The 25,516-nt window shown below is 36.3% G+C and overlaps 3 protein-coding genes across 3 annotated transcripts; all 3 read right to left on the bottom strand.

Annotated features, from left to right (window-relative positions):
- Positions 1-7,571: 7,571 nt before the first annotated feature.
- Positions 7,572-10,477, bottom strand: LOC104239080 (small ribosomal subunit protein uS10y). Its single transcript, XM_009793609.2, has 3 exons — positions 10,209-10,477; positions 9,383-9,496; positions 7,572-7,895 (listed from the first exon to the last, which is right to left on the bottom strand). The coding sequence occupies exons 1-3, from the start codon at positions 10,318-10,320 to the stop codon at positions 7,753-7,755; spliced, it is 369 nt and encodes a 122-aa protein (XP_009791911.1). The 5' UTR covers positions 10,321-10,477; the 3' UTR covers positions 7,572-7,752.
- A 6,521-nt stretch (positions 10,478-16,998) lies between these two features.
- LOC104249983 (uncharacterized) lies at positions 16,999-19,101 on the bottom strand. Its single transcript, XM_070163670.1, has 7 exons — positions 18,939-19,101; positions 18,756-18,847; positions 18,237-18,632; positions 18,118-18,182; positions 17,958-18,015; positions 17,369-17,798; positions 16,999-17,132 (listed from the first exon to the last, which is right to left on the bottom strand). Exons 1-7 carry the CDS (start codon positions 19,099-19,101, stop codon positions 16,999-17,001), a joined length of 1,338 nt encoding a protein of 445 aa, XP_070019771.1.
- A 25-nt stretch (positions 19,102-19,126) lies between these two features.
- Positions 19,127-20,453, bottom strand: LOC104249982 (uncharacterized). The gene is made up of 2 exons (XM_070163669.1): positions 19,858-20,453; positions 19,127-19,490 (listed from the first exon to the last, which is right to left on the bottom strand). Exons 1-2 carry the CDS (start codon positions 20,451-20,453, stop codon positions 19,127-19,129), a joined length of 960 nt encoding a protein of 319 aa, XP_070019770.1.
- Positions 20,454-25,516: the final 5,063 nt, after the last annotated feature.

The raw sequence follows: 25,516 nt of genomic DNA, 5'->3' as shown, positions 1-25,516 counted from the left end.
AGGGCGGTTGTTTAGTTAATCATGGGATTTACTTCCGTAATTATAATTGTACCATAGATAGAGCCGAGTCATAGGTTCACAAAGTCATCGGAGCAGGATACTATTGGGCCGATATGGAAAAGGACACTAAAGAGTTTGTTCGAAAGTGCGACAAATGTCAAAGGTATGCACCGATGATCCACCAACCCGGAGAGCAACTCCACTCAGCCCTATTCCCATGGCCGTTCATGAAATTGGGGATGGATATCGTCGGCCCTCTATCATCAGCCCTGGGTAAAGCTAAATCCATTTTGTTTATGACTGACTATTTCTGTAAGTGGGTTGAAGCATAGGCCTTCGAGAGAAAGTCAGAGAAAAAGAAGTCATAGACTTCATTTGGGACCACCTTATATGCCGATTCGGAATGCCTGGCGAGATCGTATGCGACAATGGAAAGCAATTCGTCGGCAACAAAGTGACAAAAATTTTCGAAGACCACAAAATAAAAAGGATCCTCTCAACGTCGTATCATCCTAGTGGGAACGGACAGACCGAGTCGACAAACAAGACCGTCATCCAAAATCTGAAGAAAAGATTGACTAAAGCTAAAGGAAAATAGAGAGAAATATTGCCCGAGGTCCTTTGGGCATATCAAACAACATTGAAATCCAGTACGGGGGCAACACCATTCTCTTTAGTCTATGGTGCCAAAGCCCTGATCCTGGTCGAAGTCGAGGAACCTAGCTTTAGGTTTCGGTATGCAACAGAATAGTCAAATCACGAGGCTATGAGTACGAGCCTCAAATTTCTAGTTGAAAGACGAGAAGCAGCCCTCGTTCAAATAGCCGCGAAAAAATAGTAGATCAAATGGTATAACAACCGAAGAGCCAATCTTCGACATTTTAAAATCGGAGACTTAGTTCTGAGAAAGGTCACACTCAATACTCGAGACCCAAACAAAGGAAAACTTCGCCCAAACCGGGAGGGTCCGTATCAGGTCCTCATTATCATCGGAAAAGGATCCTACAAACTTGGCACGATGGACGGCGAGAAATTACCAAATAATTGGAACGTATCACTCCTCAAACGATACTACTGCTAAGGTACGATCTTCTCCTTTTTCATTTACATTTTATACTAATCAATTGTAGGTGTTCAATAGAAGACATTAAAGGATTCTTCATCACAAAGTCCTTAGGTCTGAAAGCACGCATTGCACTCTTTTTCCCTTAGACAGATTTTTGTTCGAAGTGGGTTTTTTCTGGCAAGGTTTTTAATGAGGCAACCATTGTTCGTGCTAACTTAGAGAAATTCAACAGTATCCGAGGCTTCATTACAATCAACCTCGAATACTGGGTGGCATCACCCTTGTATATTGACTTTGTTAGAACGAAGATATTTTGTGTCGACCGGGTCTCGATAGGTAAAACATTGTAACGGTCAAACAAATCATCCCCATGTAGATTACTCGAGCTCTAAAGGCAAATGTGTATGCATGTATAATCTATTGAGAGAAGTATTTTTAACTTGCCAAAAATTTCATGCCTTAGAGAAAATTTTACCTTACAATTTCATACTTTGGTCTGTTGTGGAAACATGCTTAAGGGTCGATCACAACTGAAGTTCAAACAACTTACCATGTACTCGGAGACTGCCGTCCGAAAAATCGATGTAATCAAATTATTAAAATCTAGAGATTATAAGACCTTAAAAGGCCACCCTCATTTTTATAAGCCACGGCCACCCCACTCGGGGACTGACACTTCGAACAAGTTTGAAGTGTAATCGGGAAACAAGCCCAAGAGGCAAATCCTAAGTTAAAGGCAACGGTCAAACTAACACGGCTTAGAGACGTCCGAATTCCGTAACAAAAATAGGCATTCTAATATCTTCACAAAACCAATTAAAAAGGTTACCCTTGGCAAAATTATAAAGGGTTTCGATAATATCAACACCCTAAAACCCTAAGGGGTACCGGATCATTCGAACTCTCGAACAACCTTATTTCATGCTAAGGCATAACAAATTTTTTATGTGATTAACTTTTTTAAGTCGAAAAGGGAAAAGAGCCATTCTTTTGAGGCCATATCGGCCTAATACAAGAGCCTAAGGGCCACCTTTTTTGAGTTCGAGGGATCATCACTCAATTCAAACCCAAGGGTTACTCTACTTCGAGTTCGAAGAAACATTCACTCAACAATAGTTCAGTTTCGGTCCAAATCTTGAACCTATGAATGCAATCCCATAAGGCATCGATAAAACAAGTAAAGACAAAATAATAGAAAAGAAGACAAGTTCAGAAAGGAAAATTTTTATATACCAAATATTTTCTTACAAAGACCACATGGCCCGATCAAAAACTTTTTACAAAGGCCAAAAACAGCCTTAAAAGAAATACTACTAATCCTAAGGGCCTATTCTTCTTCGGGGGCAGTTTCTTCACCCTCAGAGTTTTCTCCACCAGTTCTGCTTACATCCTCGAAATCTTCATCGGGGAACCCTAACTTCCGAGTCGCTGCTTCCTCAGCCTTGGAAATCTCGAGCTCAGCGGATATATCGACACTTTGAGCAAGGATTTCCTCGAGAACCTCCCTTCGAGCCTGCCACTTCGAATGATCAACCATGCCCTTGGCCTGCTCGAGGGTGGCTTCGACATAGACTTTGTATTGATTACCAGTAGCATGGGCCTTAATATTGGACGCAACCACTTCGGATCTGGCAACCTCGAGCTCCTTGGCCAAATTGGCTAGATTGGCTTCGAGTTCCTCAACCTTCTTCACCTGGACCGATGCATTGTCCCTTGCCTGTCGAAGCTGCGACTTAGTGGAATCCAGCTCTTCCTGAACGTCTCATTTTGTGCAGCTAGAATGTCCATACATCCCTTGAACCGCTCGGCCTCAGCTCGCACTTCGTTTATTTGCCCTTGAAAGCCTTTGATTTGTTTGAGCTTCTATCGAGCCTGCAAAATGGGATTGTTAGTCGTTATCTCCGAATCGTCCTCACTATCATGAAGAATTCAGAATACCTTCTCGGCCATCTCTTCATGCGCGTTTCGAGCCTCCAACGGGTACACCTGAAGTTTCTCACTGAGAATCTTATAAGTGTTGCACTTCTTAGTAAAACCCTAGACCTCGACCTTGCGTTCCTCTCGGAGTCGAAGAAAGGCCTCGTGGTGCAACACCGAAGCCTGCAAGAGAAGAAGAGATGTTAGAAATATCTACAAGACAAAAATCATGAAAAGGCAATAGCCCTTGAACTTACCCGATTCAGAGCATGTTGGGCCTCGTTGAACAAGCAGGCAACATCTACTGCGTCCATTTTGGCTTGGTCCCCCTTAGTGACCAAGCATCGGAGATTACTTGCTACCCCTCTAGGGGCTGAAAAAACTTGTGTATCTTCCAGAATCGAGATGATAAGAGGCCGCTTCCAATCGGGATCAACGCTAGGAGCCGGTAACTGATTGGTCAATGTATAGCTCGAGGAAGCCTTATTCGAGCTCTTCCTTGGTAAGACCAAGTCACCCAAACCGATGACGTCTTCCACATTGGCAAAATAGCCACAAAACAAATCTTCCTCCCCTTGGGTCCCCTCTCCATGATAAGTCTCTGCAACATGGGTGTCACGTATCATTGAATCTAGAATTGGAGGGAATGAGGAGGAATCCCCGATCACTATTGCCCCAAGTAGATCTTTGGAGGCATCATCTTCATTCTGGGAGCCTCGAGCTTGATTTCTACTCCAGTCTCGACCGTCTCCTCGATGGCCTCTACATCCTGGGGTGAGGCATATTCAACTCTTGTTGACTCAGGCTCATTAGACCGGGAAAAGCAGTTTCGACCCCTGCCTGTTCAGAGGTTCTTTGAACTTCGGTGCCAGCCCGCACACGAAGCACCAAACCAGAATTTTCTTCTACATCCTCATCTTCGGTCTCATCTGATAGCTGGTGGACGGACTCCAGAGTTACGGGGATGACATCCCCCTTTGGTTTACAGGGCCTTCTAGCCGGCCTTTTCTTCTTTGGGGTTGAGGAACTCAAAGCCTCTTTCCTTTTCTTCTCCTTGCCCTGCTTCGGGGCAGACGAGGAAAGGAGTGCCACTTCTTCAGCAGAGGGGGGCCTCATTGGCACGTCCTTCCCAAGGCCTGCAAAATAAAAAAATGAATAATTATAAGAACAACGTATGAACGGAAACCTTGCAAAGAAAAAAAATTACTATGGTTTCGAGCCTCCCATCTGCCCCTTGACAACTCCATCCAGGCATGCTCGGAGTAGGCTTTTTGAGACACCAATCCCTCAACCCATTGCCTCAGGTTAGGGATCACTTCCGGCATAACGGCCTTGGCTGCAACACAAAAAGTTTAGATGAGGGGCAAACAAGAAAGCGGAATGGCAATAGTAGGTACTCGAAAGGCCAAGCAAACACTTACATTTCATGTTTCACCTTTCGGGGAACGGCATATCTTCGGCAGGGATTAGGTCCAAAGTCCTTACTCGCAAGAACCTGCCCATCCAACCTCGGTCTCGAGTCTCATCTATAATTGAGAATGGGGGTTTGGTAGCTCGACGATAAAGCTTGATCATACCTCCTCGATAAAGCCGAGGGTCATAGAGGCGCATGAGATGATCGAGGGTAAAAGGATGTCCTTCAATCTTACTTACAAAGAATCGAAGAAGGAGCACGATCCTCCAAAACGATATGTGGATCTAGCCCACGATAACATCGTACCTCTTGCAAAAGGCAACGATGATGGGGTCCAAGGGACTTATTGTGAAGGGATAGGTGTAGACAGTCAAATACCCCTCCTTGTAAGTAGTGATGGATTTTTCAGAGCTAGGCACTACGATGCCCTTGCCTACCCAGTTGCACTCCTCTTTTACCTTCTCAAAGAGGTGTTCGGTAATCGTACACATATACCTCGACATGGGTTCACATCATCCCGGTGTTGAGGGTGTGTTCTCCACCTTGAAATCGGAGGAAGTTGCACACTTCGTCGGAACGAAGTCAGCAAAAGGATGTTTCACCGCGACGGTGGCACCGGTGGACTTTGATGAAGAGGCAGTTTCTTTGTGAGGGACAATTTTTGAGGTCTTAGCCATTTTTAAGAGCGGGTAAGAACCGGGAGTAAGAGATCTGGCATCTTAAGAAGAGGTTAGCAATGAAACTTGATGATTTGTAGAAGAAGAACTTGAAAAATGCAAAGATTTTTGAAGGTTAGAGCAGAAGAGATTGAAGGTAAAGTTAATTTTTTTTTTGGAAAAGAGGTCTATTTAAGGGATTCGCGGCGACGGTTCAAAGGCACTGGTGGCCGACCACCAACTGACGCTCATTAATGACTTAGTAAACTGTACTAACGGGACGTTTCAGTTGCTTCCGTCGCTTACGTCACGAGGATGACGTCATGACAGGTCGAAGTACAAAATCGAAGGCTCAATTCGTTTCTTCTCATTGTACTCCATGAAACGAGGGGACCATCTGTCTACGGTTAAAATCGGGCCGGCCATATTCTACTATTTGATCGAGACCAAGGAGTTGTATCAAAGATCGGCCTCGTAGTGGATCAAACCAAAGCACAAGGATAAGGTACCGAGTTCGAGGATCGAGGTACCTATCAAGATCGAGGTCAGTAGCGATCGAGACCAAATGAGATAGACATCGAGCAAAGCACAATAACAAAAATGCGAGATATCCATGACTGGTCGAAGATCATGGCGAAAATCTCGGAACAAATCAAATCAAGGGCGGTTGTTTAGCTAATCATGGGATTTACTTCCGTAATTAGAATTGTACCATATATAGGATTCCTCTACTATATAAAGAGGGTTCTAATAATTTTGTATCCACCTTACATTCACGCATATCAAAGTAATACAATACTTTCTTTTTAGCTTATATTCTTGTTTATTTCTTAACTATTTGGCACCGACCAGTTCGAGGGCTGAATTACGTTTCAATGTTGGTTTGCTTTATATCATTAATAATTTATATTACTAATATTCATATTTACCAACTGGTATTAGTTGAAATCACGTGTCCTTAAAACCACATTATAAGCTTAATTGTTATCCAATTTTTAGGGTAAACATGATATATTAATATATCACCAAAAATATTGTAAGAACTACAAAGTTGGTGGAGCATTACTCCTATTTAGTACATCATTATGTCCCATTTGGTTAATATTACAAACCGAAATTTTTCCAGGTAAAGAAGTAACTGTTGCATAAACAACGAATTTATCAAGAAAAACTTTCTACTATTGCGACTACCTCTCTTCTCTTTTAGAAAGGTAAAGGACCACCGGAGAGGCAAGTGCTTTCATGAATGCAGTAAACCAATCAATCTTTTCGTTATATATTGGGGACAGGAACTAGCCCAATGAACTCGATTTCCCGAAGAAAAGAGAGGGCGCTCTTCTAATATTTAGCTCCTAGGTGCTCTACCTCTCTATTTTCAAAAGCCCTGCTCACTTATAGCCCTATAAGTCGGGTGGTCATGTTTTATCAAACTTGATTACCTCAATACTGTCAGATGAAACTTTTTGTTATTACTCTATGAAAACGAGGATGGAGACTTAAACCTTAATTCCTTTTACAAGATTGACTTGCAACCATGTATATTTAGATGTTATGCTATGGTGCTCTACTATTAAACTCGTGACTTGTTTAATAGGCTGGTTTGGTTGAACTAAAATTAACATGCTCTATCACTTTTGTATGGTGCGGGCTTATTTGGACGGCAAGAGATATCTCTAATCTTTTTTATTGCTATCCCTAAACTCTGCAGAAATTATTTGTTCCCTCTAAGTTTCTACAATCCCCTACATTTGAGGGTAAATATCTACCTAAGATTCTAAACCAACGAAAAATATAGAAAGTCATATACTGTGACAACTTATCCGGATTGAAAATTTAAAAACTCGATCAATTTTAGCCTGAACTTATTGAACTTTTGCAACTAATACAATGTTTGTTACAATTTTAGTGATTTTTCACATATATAATTACATTTCATAGTATTAAAGTATTGAGTATTGTTGAACTTGAACTCCGCATCACAAAAGCTCTATCCGCCTATGTTTGGACCCTGAGGAGAACCACCTTCTCCGACCCAAGTATTGTGATGGTCCTTCTACCATACAAGTCGTAGAATATCAATTTCAGTGACAACAAATTTAAATGTGCACCATATGTTTAGCCGATTACGAATTTTCATTTGAAACTCAAGGCAATTTTCTTGTAGAAAATCAAGCCAATGTTGAAAGCAAATTCCTCATTTTTACTATAAAGTCTATAATAGCTAAGTATCGTAGCCATAGTTACCCAAAGCTCGTAGATAATCATAAATTTGATTAATTTATTTGCCAAAATGAAATGATGCAACCACAGATTTATAGCCAGAATGAACTTTCGTAACTAATATGAAACTTCTGCCATGTATTTGAAGTTACGATAGCAACAGTAGTATTTTCTAGAGGCCCCAAGGCAAAACCAGATCAACTTTTTTCTTTTCGTGCTCTTTATATTCTCAGGTTGGTGTTTTTCTGCTAGCCCAAAAACAAGTAGTCACTGATAATTCATCTAGAAAACCACACAATAACGGACAAATCCTCTTCCCAATATCAAATAGTATTAGTATCTGGTTTAGCTGCAAAACTTTAATTGGAATAAAGAAAACCTTAAGCCCATAATTTAGACGGCCAAGAAAGAAACTCCAAACCACTAGTACTTGAACAGATAATGAGTAACTCAACAACCTAATGAAAACAGAGAAGAATCTAAGAATCAGCAATGGTGACCTCAACCTCAACACCGGGTTCAATGGTGATTGAGGTGATCTGCTTGACAACATCTGCAGAACTGAAAAGGTCAATCACACGCTTGTGCACCCGCAGCTCAAACCTGTCCCATGTATTTGTGCCTGCAAGAAAAATAAAATATTAGTAATTAATACTGTAAACAAGGAGTTCCATACAAGAAACAAAAGAAAAAATCAGATCTACTATATATACCTATATTTTAAACTATTCCAAGTAGGAAACTCTACACTGTTGTCCAACAGTAAGCACCAAAAATATCGTTACAAAGAAGTTGACACTGAATATATCAACAAACAAGGATGAACCTCACTCACTCGGAGTCTCAGACAACCTCCGCAACTGACAGTGGAGACAATGTCCTTAAGACTAACCAATGCTCTAAACTAGGCAAGGGGGATCAAAAAAATTCACCTAGTAGTACCATTTTTACTTTGTTTGGCACACACAATAAAATGTTTGTGACAACCAACTTCAACCATGTTAAGCTTCACAAAATTGAACTAAGAACCAATTAAGCCCTGGAAAATACTAAGCAATTCAAACAAGAACCAGCAATTATTTGAATCTAGACATATCATAAAATCACAAAAACAAGCTCACCCACAGAACTGAAACAAGCAATAGCACCTTATCGACAGGGATTCTGTGGGTGAGCTTGTTTTTGTGATTTAATAATGTCTAGATTCAAATAATTGATACAAACAATAGCACCTTATCGACAGGGAGACTCTCTACTAGTAATGTGAAGAAACTTTGTGGGCATCTCACATCTGCATAGACAGGGCCCTTCAGACTGACAAATGTTCTAAACTGAGAAAAGGGGGTCTGATAATTTCATGCAGTAATATCATTGTTATTTTGTTTGACGCACAACAATATGTTTGTGACTGACCAATCTCAACCATGCTAAGCTTCACAAATTGGACTAATAAGAAACTGAATCCAGCCAAATACTAAACAACTCAAACAGAAAACAGAAATACTTGAACCTAGACATATCATAAAATCATGTTGATAATTTGATACTAGCAATTAGGGGTGTTCAAACCGAACCGGAAAACGGCACCAAACCGAAAAACCAAACCAAACCAAACCGATTAAAAAACCCGACTAAGTTTGGTTTGACTTGGTTTGGTATTGAGTAAAAAAATCTGAATCAAACCAACATATAAATATATAAATTTCATTTATATTTTTAAGACTTTATAGTGATTTTTCTTTAGAAAACGTAGAAATATTTGGGATCCTCTCATGTATTAACCTTGAAAGCATAAATTAACGAAAAATTATTGTTAGACGACTAAGAAAATAACTATCATGTGTTACTAAAAAGATTCTCCCATTAGAATATTTTAATAGATCATATATTTGTCAATTTTTTCCATATTTACTAAACATATATTCACTTATCAAAGCTTTATCTATAATTTTAACAAAGTAAGATTGAAATAATATTCATGTAACAAAAAAACCCGAAAAAACCGACAAAACCGAACCAATCCAAACCAATATAGTTGGTTTGGTTTGGTTTGGTTTTGATAAAAACCGAACCAACCCGGTCCATGTACACCCCTACTAGCAATAGTACCTTCTCCACAAGGAGACTTTCTAGTGGTAATGTTGAGAACCTTTGTGGGCATTCGCACAGGTCCTTTTACCCTGAGCCTCTTGTCCTTGGCACCACGAACCAGATCAGCACACACTACATTTATAAGTCAATACAAACAAGAAAACTACAAGTCAGTTATTGATGCAAGATACAAGCAAATAGCCACTTTATACCAATTAAAAATTCAATGTTCGAAAACCCAAAAATAGTAGTACTAGGGGACAATGGGTACACCTGTCTGCCCTTCTCCACTTAAAATGGCATAGGTCTTGAACTTGTGACCATCAACCTTTGCCACCTGAACTAAGACCTGGGCCAAATAGTACTACTAGTAGTAGAACCCTAAATTATGCGGAAAAATTTCTGATTACTTAAGATGACTTATCTTCGTTGTATTTCAACATGTCTGCCTCACAAATCTCTCCCCTGTGGAAATTCTCCTACTGATTTCATAAACTATTTGCAATGTAAAATATTCCCAATATGGAGGCTCGCAAGCAAAAATCAGTTTTAAAACAAAGACAACCAATTATCTCATACCATCTCAATGAGGTATGGGTTAAGAACTTAAAATCCTCATCTAAGATGTTCAAAATCCTGCATTTTACTACAAAACTAGATATTGATTTTCACTATTATAAGGTTGAAAGCCAAAGTCACACTCTACTTTCCTCGATAGACAAGATCTTCCCATACATTTCTCAAGGGTCTTGAATGCAGAAAACATAAGCACACGGCAAGATCTGTAAGACTCAAAACCTTAGTCCTAAATACTATTCAAAAAAGATAGGCAAAAGAGAGAAACCTTTCTCAAGATTCTTAACGTTTTTGGAAGAAAGAGTGATTCTAATCTTGTGAATCTGCTCCTGGGGCTCCTCTAGCCCTGGTTTTGTTGCCTTCATTGCTGCATACGCCATAATTTGATTTGATTTGTTGAGAGTGATGCGACGAAGATGCAATGGACGTAGCCGCAGCTTCGATTTTCTTTAAGGAGGATAATGGGGTAGTTGATTTTGAGTGTACCAGTTTATATGTATAAGATTAGGGTTTCTCTTCCATGGTTTATTACACGTTAGTCCCCAATGTATTGCTTAGTTTACCTTTTCATTCATTCATTAAAGAAAAGTATTTCATTTGTTTTACATTTAATTTTATTTTCCTCATTACAAGCACACAATTCAACTAATTTTATTGGTACCTGCTACATCTCACCAACATAGGTAACGGTTAACTCTGTCCACTAAAATTTGGACAGATATAGTATGTTTGCCTCTGCTCGAATTTGAACTTAATACCTCATAATTTTCAACTCACTTCATTGACTATTAGGTCACACCTTTGATGCCATTATATTTTAATTTTTATTAATACAACATTACTATTTGATAAGTTAGATAAATTTTTCTTTTACTATTTTTTCTTAAATAATTTTTTGGTAGTTTAAAATATTAGTTATTGTGACTTATAGTATTTTTATTTATTTAAAATATTTAATATTTTATTTTAATAAGATTAAACATGGAAATTTTACCACCTATAGAATAGGTTAATACCCTATTTATATTCTATAAATACCCTTTTAAAATATTACATTCTATAAATACCCTTTTTAGTTTATAGCAAAAAATTTAAATTTAGTTCCATCCTAAAATTAAGGCTTAATATATGCTACAAAATATTTTTCTATCTCATTTTTTTTTATTTTCTCTCACCTAATTAGCGTATATCTCCTCTCATCAGCTTTTCTCTCTCTTCTTCAATACACTTTTCCCTCTTCTCCCACAAACACACGTTCCATACACTTCAAAAACTCTCCTCCGCCATTATCGCCTATACTTCTCCGCCATTATCACCCCACACGCCATTCTTCTTCGCAATTGTTTTCAAGCGTATTTTTACGGGCATGTTGGTTCTCAAGTGTTTTTTAGAGCTTCACAGTTGTATTTTGAAAAGCTTCTCCCCGTAGGTAATTCAACTACTTCGAAATTGCTTTTTCATTAATTTGTTTCTATAAGTTTTTTTAGCGAATTTACACAATTTTCTGATATATCTTTCATTTGTATTGTTAATCACTAGGATTCTTTGAGTTTTCTCTCTAATGTCGGATGCAACGCCACTCAACAGACTACCTAGAGGTATACCCACCAAAATTCTCAATTTTGATGGGCCCTCTTTCTCGTTGCAACTGACTCAAGCGGAGAAAGATTTTGCAGGTTTATCAGCATCCAAAGTTGATGAAAGAAGAAGTAAATTACACAATGACAAGTTGAAAGAAGTCCAAGTTGATGAAGCTTCAAAAGAAACCAAAAATCAAGTTGGCTCAAAGAGGAAAAAACCTATGAAAGATTCAAGAAACCAAAAGGTAATTGGTATTTGTTACATGTATTCTGTTGTATTCATATGTATCTTCTTGTATTTTTGTACCTTTTTGTATAGTGTATTCTGTTTCTTCTATAGTATGTTTATGTATTCATATGTATTTGGTTGTTTCCAACAGTTCATTTTTAATGTAATTTTACCTATATTCATATGTATTCATATGTATTTAGCATTTGCTAATGTATATTTGCGATAATTCAATTGTCCAGTTTGACCTCAAATGTATTCATATGCATTCATATGTATTCAGGTGTATTCATCTTAAATATTTTGTATTATATCTGTATGTTACAAAGTATGTTAGCATATATTTAGCCTTGTCACTGTATCTAGTCTTCTGTAAGTGTTTGTAGTTGTCTGACATGCATTTAGCCTTGTCACGGTATCATGTCTTACATGTATTCCAAAAAAACTTAATATGTATTTTTGCAATGTATTCATCTGTATTAACATGTATCTTTCAATGTTCATTGCAGGGAATTGATTTGTTTGTGAAACACCAGCCAAAATTAGCACCCCATATTAGTAGTTACACTAACACTGATATAGTATCCCAGCTAAAAGATAAGCTTACTCTCGATCAGTTCCAACAATTCGGCAATACATGTTTTGGCTCATTTCTTCAAATGAAGCGATTTGATGTTCAACATCAACTCTTCAGATGCTTCATGGCTCGACAGTTAAACGGCACTCCAAACAATGTATTTGCAGTATACGTCAATGGTACTGAATTACATTTCACATTAAGGGAGTTTGCGCTTGTGACTGGCCTCAAATGTGTAGGTAAAGATGAAGATTTTGAGTTTAGTGAAACTCCTCCTAACCGGCTTATTGCGACTTATTTTGGAAGTGCTAATATTGTAAAGAAGAAACACTTGAGACAATGCTTCAATGACAAGGCATGGGGCCCCGACAATGATGAGGATGCTTTGAAGATATATTTGTTGTATTTCATCCATACCTTTATATTTTCATCTGAGAAGAATAGTGCAACTATACCGAGGCTAGATTTTGACTTAGTAGAGAGTGGGCGCTATTCTGAATATCATTGGGGTATTAAAGCATTTGAGCTGTTGATAAACTCGATTAGCAAGAAGATGGATGCTTTGAAGAAGTTTTACATGATAGTTGGGATGCCCCTAGCTATGCAGGTGTGGTTTTATGAGTGCTGTTCTTCTGTTGATTCAAAAATTACAGTCCGAGTCTGCGACGTGGTCCCCAGAATACTCAATTGGAGAACCACCGGAAATCAGCCAACATTTTCTTATCTGACGAACGACATGTTCAAAGACACCGGAAATACGGTAATATACAAATGTTATCAATATTCTGAAGATAATTGAACACAAATACATCTATAATTTGCATACATTTGCATTCAGTTAGAGGGGAAGCCTACTGTAATATACATTGGATTCATAAGCTTATATACATGAATACTTGCATACATATTAATACATTTTAATACATTCTAAATACAACAGAGTTAAATACACCTGAATATATCATTATACAGTTATGCATTAATATGTTTTTTGTCAGTCATATCTTATTTTTGTTCACAGATTGTGTTCAAGGACATCACTCCTCTAGATATAGAGCTTGCTGTTATTCAGATTCCTCAAGTGTGCGCCGATATTGAGAAAATACCTACTCCTGCGCATTCAGACAAATCGGGACAGGATACGGATGACTTTTCTCCTACACCCAATCTTCAATCTAAGAAGAAACATGTTGAAAGTGTTGGTCCATCTTCATCACCGCCACATAAGAAGGTCAAGGAACAGCCCAAGATTCCTACAAAAGAACCAGAATATCAGCCCAAAGTCCCTCCTGTTTGTGTTTCTGACATTGGACATAAACTTGTGCATGACCATCAGCTCCCAGAAGGCCAAAATGAGGAAGTATCTTCTTTGAGGAAAGACCTAAAATCATTCAAAGAATACGTGAGTATTTACCCACCGATTAATCAATAAAGTTTGATAGCTATGTGTTTTAGTATTTTTCTAACTATTTTGTACTGTTAAGGTTGTTGGAGAGTTCAAGTCTCTAAGGACATTGATCAATGATAACTTCAAGATGCTTTCAGACCAACTTCAACAAAATCAGCAAACTGAACCCATATTGAGACATGATGGTGGCATTGACACAGATGTCGGAGATAATCATGAGGTATAAAAGCAGTTATCATATTGAACATATGTATTTAGCTGTATTCATATATGTTTTAATCTAGCCATTTTACTGATGTATTTAACTGTTATTCAGCTCTATATATATGTATTCTGACTTTTAAATCTTAACATATTGAGCGTATTTTTTTAGATGTATTCATAACTGTGTTACACTTAATCTGTAATATCACTTTAAACTGCCGTATTTATTTTTATTTCAACTGTATTTACATGTATTCTGCTTGGTTAATCTGCATTTTCTGTAATGTATACTAGCTACTTATATGTATTTAATCTTTTTTCTAACATTAAGTTACCATGCTAACAATGATACATACAACTACCAGAAAACTACTTCAGAGGTACCGTCCATCATACCATCTACCACAAACCAAGAGGATGTATCTAAAGAATTCTATGTTTCTCAATTTGAACTGGACGACAAATTTCTACCCAGTCAAATTCCAGAAACTAGAATAGTTGTTCACGCCAGTGCAAAAGAAGATGAAGCCACACCAGTGTAACCTCAACGAAATAGGCGACCAAGTAGATGGAACTCTTCGCCTTATCAGTCTAACTTCGACTCAGGAGGTAAGTGATTTTACAAACGTAATATTCAGCATTTATCGTGATTGAATCATTTATAGTAGTCCATAAACACAAATTCAATTTACAGCATGTTCCTCTGTAAAGTTGACACCCATCTTTGAGAAAAGACACCCGTTTGAGGAAGATCCAATAACGGGGCCACATCCTATGTTACTCATTCAAGAATATGACAAGTGGGTTCGTGAAGGTCTTCTAGCAAGACATGATCAGAAGTGAGTTTTCCCCCGTTCATTGTATTATGTTTTCATTTTTTTAAGGTATGTACATAATGAGTTTTATATCATACTTGTAGAGGTAATCTCGACGACCATTACAAGAAAAACAAGTCTATACTTCACATTCCATTGGATTTTGGAGTTGATCAAGTTGATTCCAAAAACTGGTTTTACCTTCTATCCATTGACGGGAAGTTATGGGATGACAATGTGAGTCTTTCCCAAAACTGATAATCTTATCTTTAAATAATAACATGTTGTTTTATTAACTTGTATTTAGTTGTATTATTCAGCTGTATTTTTCTCTGATTTCCTATGTATTCAGCTATAGTCAATTGAATTGAACTGTATTATTAACCTATAGTCAACTTTATTGAAACTGTTGTATTCAACTATATTGAACAATTGAATTACCTGTATTCATCCAATGGCAGTTAAATTCAACTGTTTCAACCAACTGTCCAGATCCGTATTCAACTGTATTACAGTGTATTCCACCAAAGTCAGTTGAATTGAACTGTATTATTAACCTATATTCAACTATATTCTACATGTTGTATTCACTTATATTAAGGAATTGAATTAGTTGTATTCATTCAATGTCAGTTGAATTCAACTGTAGTCCATAATCTGTATACAGTTGTATTCACCTGTATTACAGTGTATTCCTCTATTTTCTGTATTCATTTGTATTCAACTTTTTTTAGCATCTGTATTGAGGTATTCATATATATTATTTCTTAGTTCAAGCAAATAAACTCACACTATCTACCAACCTCTTTTGTTTATAGCATATGGATGTCATATACTACTATTTGCGAAAGATGGGCAAGTACAATCAGCATAGGGACTTCATGTTTACTACTGTTGATTGTATATTCAAGACAAGAATAGCTGAAATATATGACAGGTATGAAGATACAGATAGTGATGCTAATGTAGCCAAACAAGAAGACGTTGTATATGAGTATATTAGGGGCTACAGATTGCATGCTAATGTACCATGGCATACAGTGGATAATGTCTTGATACCAGTGAACTTGAAGGAAAAACTTCATTGGGTGTTGGTTGTTGTGACTTTCAAAGATAGATGTATCAAAGTGTACGACTCGTACACGTCTTCCGGTCATGATGCATATGTAGTCTCTGAGATTGTAAAGCTAGCTAAGCTACTACCTCTGTATCTGCCAATTAGTGGCTTTTACAGAGATAGTCAAGGCATTGACTGGTATGCTTATCCCGCATACACAAACAAGGATCATAACGAACCTTTTGAAGTTATCTTCGTTCCAAATTTGCCTCAACAGAAAGCGGGCAGCATGTAAGTATCCAATCATCATTCTTATATGTTTTATACAAATCTAATTGTATTAATTTTTTTATATTCTGTTTCAATCAATTATTGTTTAGGGATTGTGGAGTGCATGTTGCAGCCTTCGCGGAGTTTCTGAGCACTATTGAAGAGATTACACAAAAAACACCATTTGATGCCACTCTTCTCCGTCAAAGATATGGTGCTCTGTTATGGGACTATGCTATGCGCAAGATAGATGCTGATGCAATAAGCGAGAGTGAAGCACCTTCAAAGATTGAAAGGCAAATCTCTGAGTCGGAGGCAAAGAAGCAGATAGTTTTAGAATAGCTTTAGTTTTTTTTTAGTTTAGCTTGAACAATGATACTGATTGTAGTGGTTTTGGTCGCAGATGCTATTTACTTACATGCTGAAATTTGGTTAAGTTTGCTTGAACAGGTTTTAGTTAACGCACATGTTAGTTACAATTTCTGAAACTTTATGTATGCTGAATGATTTTTGTTAATGCCAATTTTTGAATTGTATTCAGCTGCATAAGATCAACTTTATCTTTCAGTATTAAGTAGTTGTATTTAGTTGTATTATTCTGTTTAGCTGATTGTATTAATCTATATTATTCAGTTCAATTCAGTTGTATTAAAGTGTATTTATCAGTTGTCTACAGTTGGTATGCAAGTATATTCAGCTGCATCCATTCAGATATAACTTTGAATTGACTTGAAACAATACAAGTTAGATTTATTAACTTGTATTTAGTTGTATTATTCAAATGTATTTTTCTCTGATTTCATATGTATTCAGCTATAGTCAATTTCATTGAACTGTATGATTAACCTATAGTCAACATTATTGAACATGTTGTATTCAAATGTATTGAACAATTGAATTACCTATATTCATCCAATGTTAGTTAAATTCAACTGTTTCAACCAGCTGTCCAGATCTGTATTCAACTGTATTACAGTGTATTCCTCCAAAGTCAATTGAATTAAACTGTATTATTAACTTATATTCAACTATATTCAACATGTTGTATTCACCTGTATTAAGGAATTGATATAGTTATATTCAACTATACTAAGATACTCTCACAGCCACTTCATATATATTTATATATATAAAAATACTTCAACTAAATAAATTCAGAAAATATTAACGAAAGTCATTCCAAAATATATTACTTCGAAAAAAGAATTTATTATAGCTGATAATGTCATAATATGTGTTGAGAAATTGTCGAATCACCAATACATGTCAGAATACAACTATTTATTACGTGGAGCATTCCTACAAGTTCGTTTGTTATGTCCTCCCTGCCCACATATGCTACATGAATGTTGATTTTTCGGCAACAGCAATTCACTTAAATTTTTGTCGCGCTTCTTCTTTGGCCTTCCAGGAGGTCTTTTCCATTTGGGTGGTAGTACAACCTCCTCTGCAACATGCTCTGGTATATTCCAGTCATTTTTGTCCGGTAGCGGGTACACTGGCACATCGTATGTCATTACAATTATATTTGGCTTGTAATAGCTAGAGCAATATTCTTCAGGCATTAAAAACTTGCTCTTCAATACAGCCCAGGCATGTGGGCATGACAATTCATCAATTTGGAACCTCCCACAAACACATTTTCTCTCGAGCAGGCAGACTGTGTAATTCCTCCCACCATCGTTAACAGTATGTAAGTATTCAGTTGAGGGTACCACCTACATTTAAAAACAGAAATATAAGTTTTGAACACATTTACATGAATTAACAAATATATACTACTGAGTTAAATGGTTACTATCAACTTCGAAAATTGCAACTTCATCCAATTTCAGTTAAATTCAGTTGATTCCAGCAACTGTATTCAACTGTATTACTGTGTATTGATCTACAGTCTGCATTTGTATGCATTTGTATTCAACCTTTTTTGAGCAACTGTATTCAGGTATTTCCAATCAATTTAAACTGTATCAATCACCTGAATTCCATTGTAATCATTATCACGTGCATACAGTCTTAATAATCATATGTATTTACCTGTATTCATCTATATTATTTACTAGTTCAAGCAAATATTCATAAAAAATAACGGGTAGTTCTGCCTAAAAAAAATTGTATTCAGTTGTATACAACAATGCCATAAAAAATTAACTTACAGTCATATGGGTAGACATGGTCTCATTCAACTCCAGCATTTCCTGGTATTTTTTCCCAAGCGTCTTGTATGTCTGAGTAGCTTCTTTACGGTTATTACAATTCCAACGACCAAACATCTTCCTAACTTCTTCGAGGAAGTCATATATTGGCAATTCCCTTGCTGAAACTAGTGTTGCATTGATTGACTCAGCGATATTTGACGTCATTGTCCATCCCATGTTAACAGGTGCATACAACCTAGCCCACTTTTCGTAACCAGCTAACTCTAAGTATTCTTTCACCCTAATATCTACCTTCTCAACCTTCTCCATCAGACTATCAAATTCAGTTTGTGTGTATGCTTTTGCCATCGAGAAGTATATCTCACTCAACTTGGCATGGCTCTTTTTGAATTTCTTGTATAAGTTATTCCATAGATGTCATATGCAAGCACAATGCGGTACATCCGGATACACTCTCGATACAGATTTAATGATGCTCTCATTTCTATCCGAAAAAATGCACATGTTTTCCCTTACACCGTATGCTATCTTGAATTGCTCAAAGAACCACGTCCAAGCAGCATCGTTCTCTGAATCAATAACACCGTATGCTAGTGGCAATATATGACCTGTTTAATACAATTGAATATAATTGTTTTTAAATACATGTTTTCCAATGCTTTAAATATTAACAAATTGTATTATTATTGAGGTACTCACCTGCACCATCCAACGTGCTTGCAGAAACGAATGTCCCGGTGTAATAGGATTTTAGATGACTTTCGTCCACTACAACAATTGGTCTATAATGATCAAACCCCCTTATAAATGCATACAATGATATATACACGTACATGAATTCATTCTTTGACGATTTTTCCATTCTTATGTGAGAACCTGGATATGTCTTATCCATTGTATATAAGTATCCTGGTAATTTTTTTGTATGAATCAGTCGGTTCACCTCTAAGAAAATTCATTGCCTTTTCTTTAGCCCTCCACGCCAACATGTAGCTAACATCAACACCTAGATCTGATTTCACATCATCAATAATGTCCCTCGGAGTGTATTTCCTCTTATGGTTTGTAAGCTTTGTCCTTATAATACCACTTATAAGGCTGCTACTAGCCTGCCGCTGCTCGTACACTTTATCCTTCAGCGGACATGTATGGTTGTCATTGAATTCTCTCACCTTGAATAATTCCGATTTGTTAATGCTTGAAGCCTTAAACCTCCAATCACAATCTTCTGAAATACATATTAATGCATAGCTGGAAAGAAAAAGTTCATACATCAGACAACTTAACGAATCTGACATATATACTTCCTATTCATAAAGTACCAAATTGATATCTGTGTATATGTAATTTTGTATACTAACGAATTCCAATATTGTTAGATGTGATTAAATACAATAAATACAACTAAATACATTCGTATGAATAATCAAACACTTAATAACATTATAGACATAATATGAAAATAATCATAGCCACTGTTGTATTTTTTCAATAGTAAAATACACCTGAATACATATTATTAAGAATACTAAACAAATATAAATTTTCAAAGGTGTTCATCATCTGGAGGAAACACACAAATACAACTAAATACAACAAAGTTAAACAAACATCAAACCTGACAGCATTAGACCGATCAACACAGAATTGAAACCTTTGAGCTATAGCATAATTCTCCATCACCTCTTTCAATGTAGCCTTATCCTTATAAACTTGTCCAGCCATAACCTCCTTTTGATTAGTTTTTGAAATTATCAAATCCTTGTGGAGTTCGAACACTCCAATTGCTTCTCCTGAATTGGCAAGTTCTATAGCTAGTGTATCATCTGTATCGGAATCGTACATTTGAACTGCTTCGTCTATCTGCACAATGTCGCCTTGATTTAAACCATCTCCGGAGATAAGCTCTTTTTCCATAGTTGTAATGCACAGAGGATACATCCCAAATTCTCTGTTCTCTTTTTTCAATTCTACATACACTCTGTAACCCATATCATTGTGTATTTCCATTAGCGTGCGATTGCCTTCAACATTGTATTGTATTTTAATGGTATTTGTGCTCAAATCTATACCCAGTTGATTAAAAATTGAACCAACTAGATCATTAAAGGAAGCATACTCCTTAATCAGTATTCCCTCAATGAAAAAGTCGATATAATTGCCCTCATCGTTCCACTTTCCAGAATGATGCAACAAAACTGTCAAGCTTGCCATATATATAGAAGAGTTATACTTTCTTTTGTATATAATTTGTATCAATCGATAAGGAGGAGAAGAAAATCGCACGATATAGAAGCATGTTGCTCTATTTCTTCGCTTCTTTCACGTTTCTGTATTTCTGAGTTTGAGAAGAATACAGATTGATGGGATAACTTTTAAGTTTGTTGAGTAAAATTAGGGAAATCAGAATTGATTTGATTTCCTTCCGTTTTTAACATCTTCGTCGACCCAGATATTGCACAGATACGTTACGTATTTAGCGCTACATACGTTTGAATACAAGTAAATACATATCAGGATTAGCTGGATTTCCTTTTTGTACGCCGCTAATTTTTGTTGTATTATTAAATACACTACCTTAAATACATTAAATACATTATAGAATTGCATAAAAGATATCTATAGGACGTAATATATTGTAAAAAATTCTCATTAAACATTTTATGCTCGAATCCGTATCAAAAGTTAATTAAATTCTAAAACATACTAATAGGTTTGTTAACAAGGACTTATTTAATTTCTAGTCACTTTTCATGTTGCAGTGTACCTGTATTATTATTCAAAAACTATATATTTAATCGCATATATATTCCAAAATATTTATCTGTACTATAATTAAAGAGTTAATGACTTTAAAAATCCAAACTATCACTATTTTGCAAGTTTCATACTTAAACTATCGAGTGTTTCTCTTACCTCCCGAATTATAATTTTAGAAGATTAACCCCCTCCCCCTCCTCCCCTTTCCCCAAAGAGTTAGTGATGACTTTTTGAATGGTGTGTGAGATATCACGTTGGACTTTTTAACATGTAATTAAGTAAAAAAAAATTGTTTTTTTCAATTCTAATATTTTTTCTCTTATTTATTTCTTTAATAACCTTTTCTCCTTCAAGTTTTTTCCCATATTATTAAAATTATATCTTCTTCAAATACCCTTTTTTGATTTCATTCAATCTTTTTTGGAAAAGCAAACACTTTCTTGAGGATGAAAGATAGTATTTTATGTAAAAACAGATAATCAGCATCAAACCTAGGAAATCACTATTTTTTGAAAGAAGAAACCTTAATTAAAATTCTAAAACATAACATCTATCAATCCCTAATTTCAACGGGAATGAAGTAGCAAAAGAACTAGTATTTTTCAAATTTTATGGCAAAACCAACTACCGGCCCTTCTCTAATTTTTATTTTTGGTTATTTTTGGTTATTTTTTTTTACTTTTAACTAGCTTATTCAATTTGTGTGTATTGACTTTGATAGAAGTTTAATTTTGACTAAAAAATACATTGCCATGTGTAGTGCCACTAGGTACATTTAGAAATATTCTTCTAGTGGTTTTTGACCTTCAAAAATTAAGTACATGTTAACTACAAGTTTGTATAATCCATCCGGCCAGTCGGTGAGAGTGAGAAGTTTAGGATATTGTTCGACATTTCTTTCATAAATCATCCGAAACTACACCATATAGAAAGATCATGCTTTTGATTGTCATTCATTTAACTTCGTAATATGTCTTGATGTCACACCCTAAAATCGAGTGACTGACACTCAATATTTTACCTGATCTGAGCGGACCAACCCATATAATAATACCCACCTATATGCCTAATAGATGAATGCGAAAGCCTTTTTAAAGTATCATCATTTCAATAAATAAAACAAAGCATGAATACCGCCTTTAAGTCCAACCTTCTTCATTTAAAAAAAATTCATAAAGGTAAAGAGTTTCATTATTGTGTGCAACATGAGTATCCATATAATTACAACATAAAATAAAATACTACTATTGTCTTTGGAATCTCTATGACAAGAAATGAAATAGTCATCCGATGCATACTCCAGTGACTCAAAAGAATAAAAATAAAATCCTCCACGAGTAAAAGTGTGGAGTTTCACCAAAAGGTAACAACAAGAAATGTGAAGCAACCCTACCATAGTGCTCAAGCTGCTCAGTCCGGTCCCTGAACACAATTAGATAGAAATTTGACCAATGAGCCTAAGCTCCACAAGCCTAGTATGAATAATAAATCGTTTTCCCGAATAAAGAAAGTGGGACAAGATTCGAGAAATATTAGATATGCATAGCAATTGATATAATTAAGAAGGAAATATTTATATCAATTAATAATTCGGACAATGAAATAAGGCAATAATTTGAAACATGTTTCAAGGTCTTCATTTAGCATCAAGCTTTAATAAAATCAAGTGTAATTTATCTTTAACCGGGAGCACTATACTGACACCAACATAATAGAACAACACTAGGTGATCAACCTAGCAACAGGTATTTGACTCTGCTTGACTAGGCGACTTCCCACAGTACTATACAAGTTAGTTTAATGTCATCACTTTAAGTAATGATCAATTGCCCTCATAATGGGGGAACTTTATCCCACAAATCTCAGCTTAGCCTTGAAGTGCGTCCCTACACCGGTACATATAGTTCCATAGTAACGAACTCAACATTCGAGTCAATCTCGGTGATCTCTACTAGTAACTCCGAAAATATCTGATATTACAAATAGATTCATAGCCTAAAATTCTTAAAGGACCTATTTTATCAAATCATGGGAGTTCATAACCGATCCAACTTTTTGAATAAAATCACGTAAAAGTCCTTTCTCAATTTTTTGTAATAGTAATTAACAAATGAAAAATTATCACTCTATTCAACAAGTGCTACCTCAATGTATAAAGAATTTTTAAATAATTTTACTTCACATTTTATAAGAAAAATTACATATTAACACTTGAGTCTTTTACAATACAAGGAGTGGTGCAATCCCAACGCGCTCGACCCCGCACGCTTGGACTCACATTAAGAATTCATATCTAAATCGATATTTGATATGAATTTGGAGAGAAATCTTCGAAGGGTAGTGTCACACCTCCTTTTTCCTACCCCCGAGAGGGTATAAGGGAGTTTTTTCCAATTTAAGTGACATAATTTGAAACGGGATTATTATTTATTCAGAATCGCCACTTGGGATAATTTATGGTGTCCCAAGTCACCGGTTTTAAATCCCGAATCAAGGAAAGATTAATTCTATTTATAGTCCGCGAACACAGAAATTCGGGTAAGGAATTTTATTAACCCGGGAGAAGGTGTTAGGCATTCCCGAGTTTCGTGGTTCTAGCACGGTCGCTCGACTATTATTATTGGCGTAATTATCTGATTTTAGAATATTTTTAAACCTATGTGCATTTTTAACTTTAAAACTGCTTTTGTTTATTTAAGGAATTATTTCAAGGTTATTTAAAACACATCGTAAGTCACGCTACATGAAATGCACTCGCAGTTCACGATACGCTTTATTTAACCTTGTTGGAAATTAGAATCGGGTCACATGAAATGCACCCCCGGATTTTAGTAATTACAAATCACAACTACATCACGGGAACCATACTCGTAGCCATGATAATTATTTAATTAACACGCCTAAAGCAAACTACGAAATTTATTTTAGTATCTAAGTTATAAGATTAATAAGAGGGTCATAAATGATTTAATTAGGATGGCAAACCCCAATACAATTAAAAAGGTTATTCCTAATTAGGCTTATAGAACTAATCTGTTAACCCTTTCAAATAACAATCACATTCTTAATTCTAACTTAACAGGCACATTCAATTATCTTTTAAACAAATCTGACTTTTCACAGCATATTACAATACCTCAAAACACTCCCCAAATTCTGAAGTTCTTTAACCAAATCACTGAAAAACTCACAACAGATCATAACACAATTTTGTGCGAAGCAACTCTCGATTGAATTTTCCATTATACAACATACTTGACATGCTAAAAGCATCAGAAATCTCTAAACTGAATGGGCAAATACTCATGAATAGGGCAGTTCTTTCCTCCCAAACTTTAATTCTTCGACAACACACATTGCTCGTATTTGAAAATCAGAGAACACCGTCAAGGAATCATACAAAATCCGTAGCCAATTCATGATTTACTAACAGCTACAAGGCCAAGCAAATTGCAGACAACCACAAGAGCAATACAACCCCAAACACTAGCTCAAATCATGTTTAGATCTAAAGTGAAATAAAAGAGATTAGAAGTAACCTGAAATTAGCTTTCCAATGAATATTATTTTTGACAGTTACAACAAGTAACTCGAGTCAAATTGAACGAATCAGAAATGAAGGTCTTCAAACGGAATCACTAAAGAGAAGACGAAAGCCTCGACCGGAAACTACGACGCATTCATACGGAAACTCAGACTCTAACCTCGAGTAGCAGTCACTCGACTCGAACTTGAACACCTCAAGCAATCTCCATCTTCTGTAACCAAAATATAATTTGAAAAGAAGAGACGAAACCTATATTATTTTTTTTGTATTTTCGGATTTGCGGCAGAGATGAAACAAGAAGGATCTGAGTTTGCTGTTATGTGTTTTAATGGACTTTAGATAGAATGAAATCCCAAACTAAGGGGGTAAGCACAAATCTGAAAATCTCCGTCCGTTTCCCCCAAATTTCAGTCCGCTTTTTCTCTGTTTCATTCTTCTTTGGCTGTTTTCCTCTGTTTCGTGTATATGACTGCTTTAAGTTGAAGAGAGGAAGGTGAAGATGGGGTCCGGTTCGTGTCTGTTTGGTTGCTGCTATGTGGGTGCGTGTATGGAGATGAAGATGAGGTCTTGGTTGCTTGGGGTGTGGAGGAGATGAGGAGTTATATTGTTTTTTGTCAATGGTGAAAGGGGTGGGTGTTTGGTTGAAGAAGAAAGCAAAACCGATGGGGGAGGGGACTCTTCTGAGTTCTCTGCGGCGGATGTCAGGTCTTTTAGGTCCCTAGGGTCTAGAGTCTTAGGTTTGTTTTTAGCCTCTTTTTCTAATAGATTTTAGGCGTTAGGTGTTAGCTTCTTTTTATAGGTTTAGGGTTTTAGGGTTATATTTAGGTTAAGGGGTATGGGCCTAGGAGTTATAGGCTTGGGAATTATGGGTTAGGTTCAAAATTAGGCCTAAAAATGGGTTGTTCGAGCCCAAATTTTATTCTTTCTCCGTGAACATGACTAAAATACGACCTCATTTATTAATTAGTCT

The sequence above is a fragment of the Nicotiana sylvestris genome, chromosome 12 (genome assembly GCF_000393655.2).
Source record: "Nicotiana sylvestris chromosome 12, ASM39365v2, whole genome shotgun sequence".
Classification (NCBI taxonomy): Eukaryota; Viridiplantae; Streptophyta; class Magnoliopsida; order Solanales; family Solanaceae; genus Nicotiana; species Nicotiana sylvestris.
Note: the sequence above shows the minus strand (reverse complement) of the source record. Positions and strands in the feature narration are given on the sequence as shown.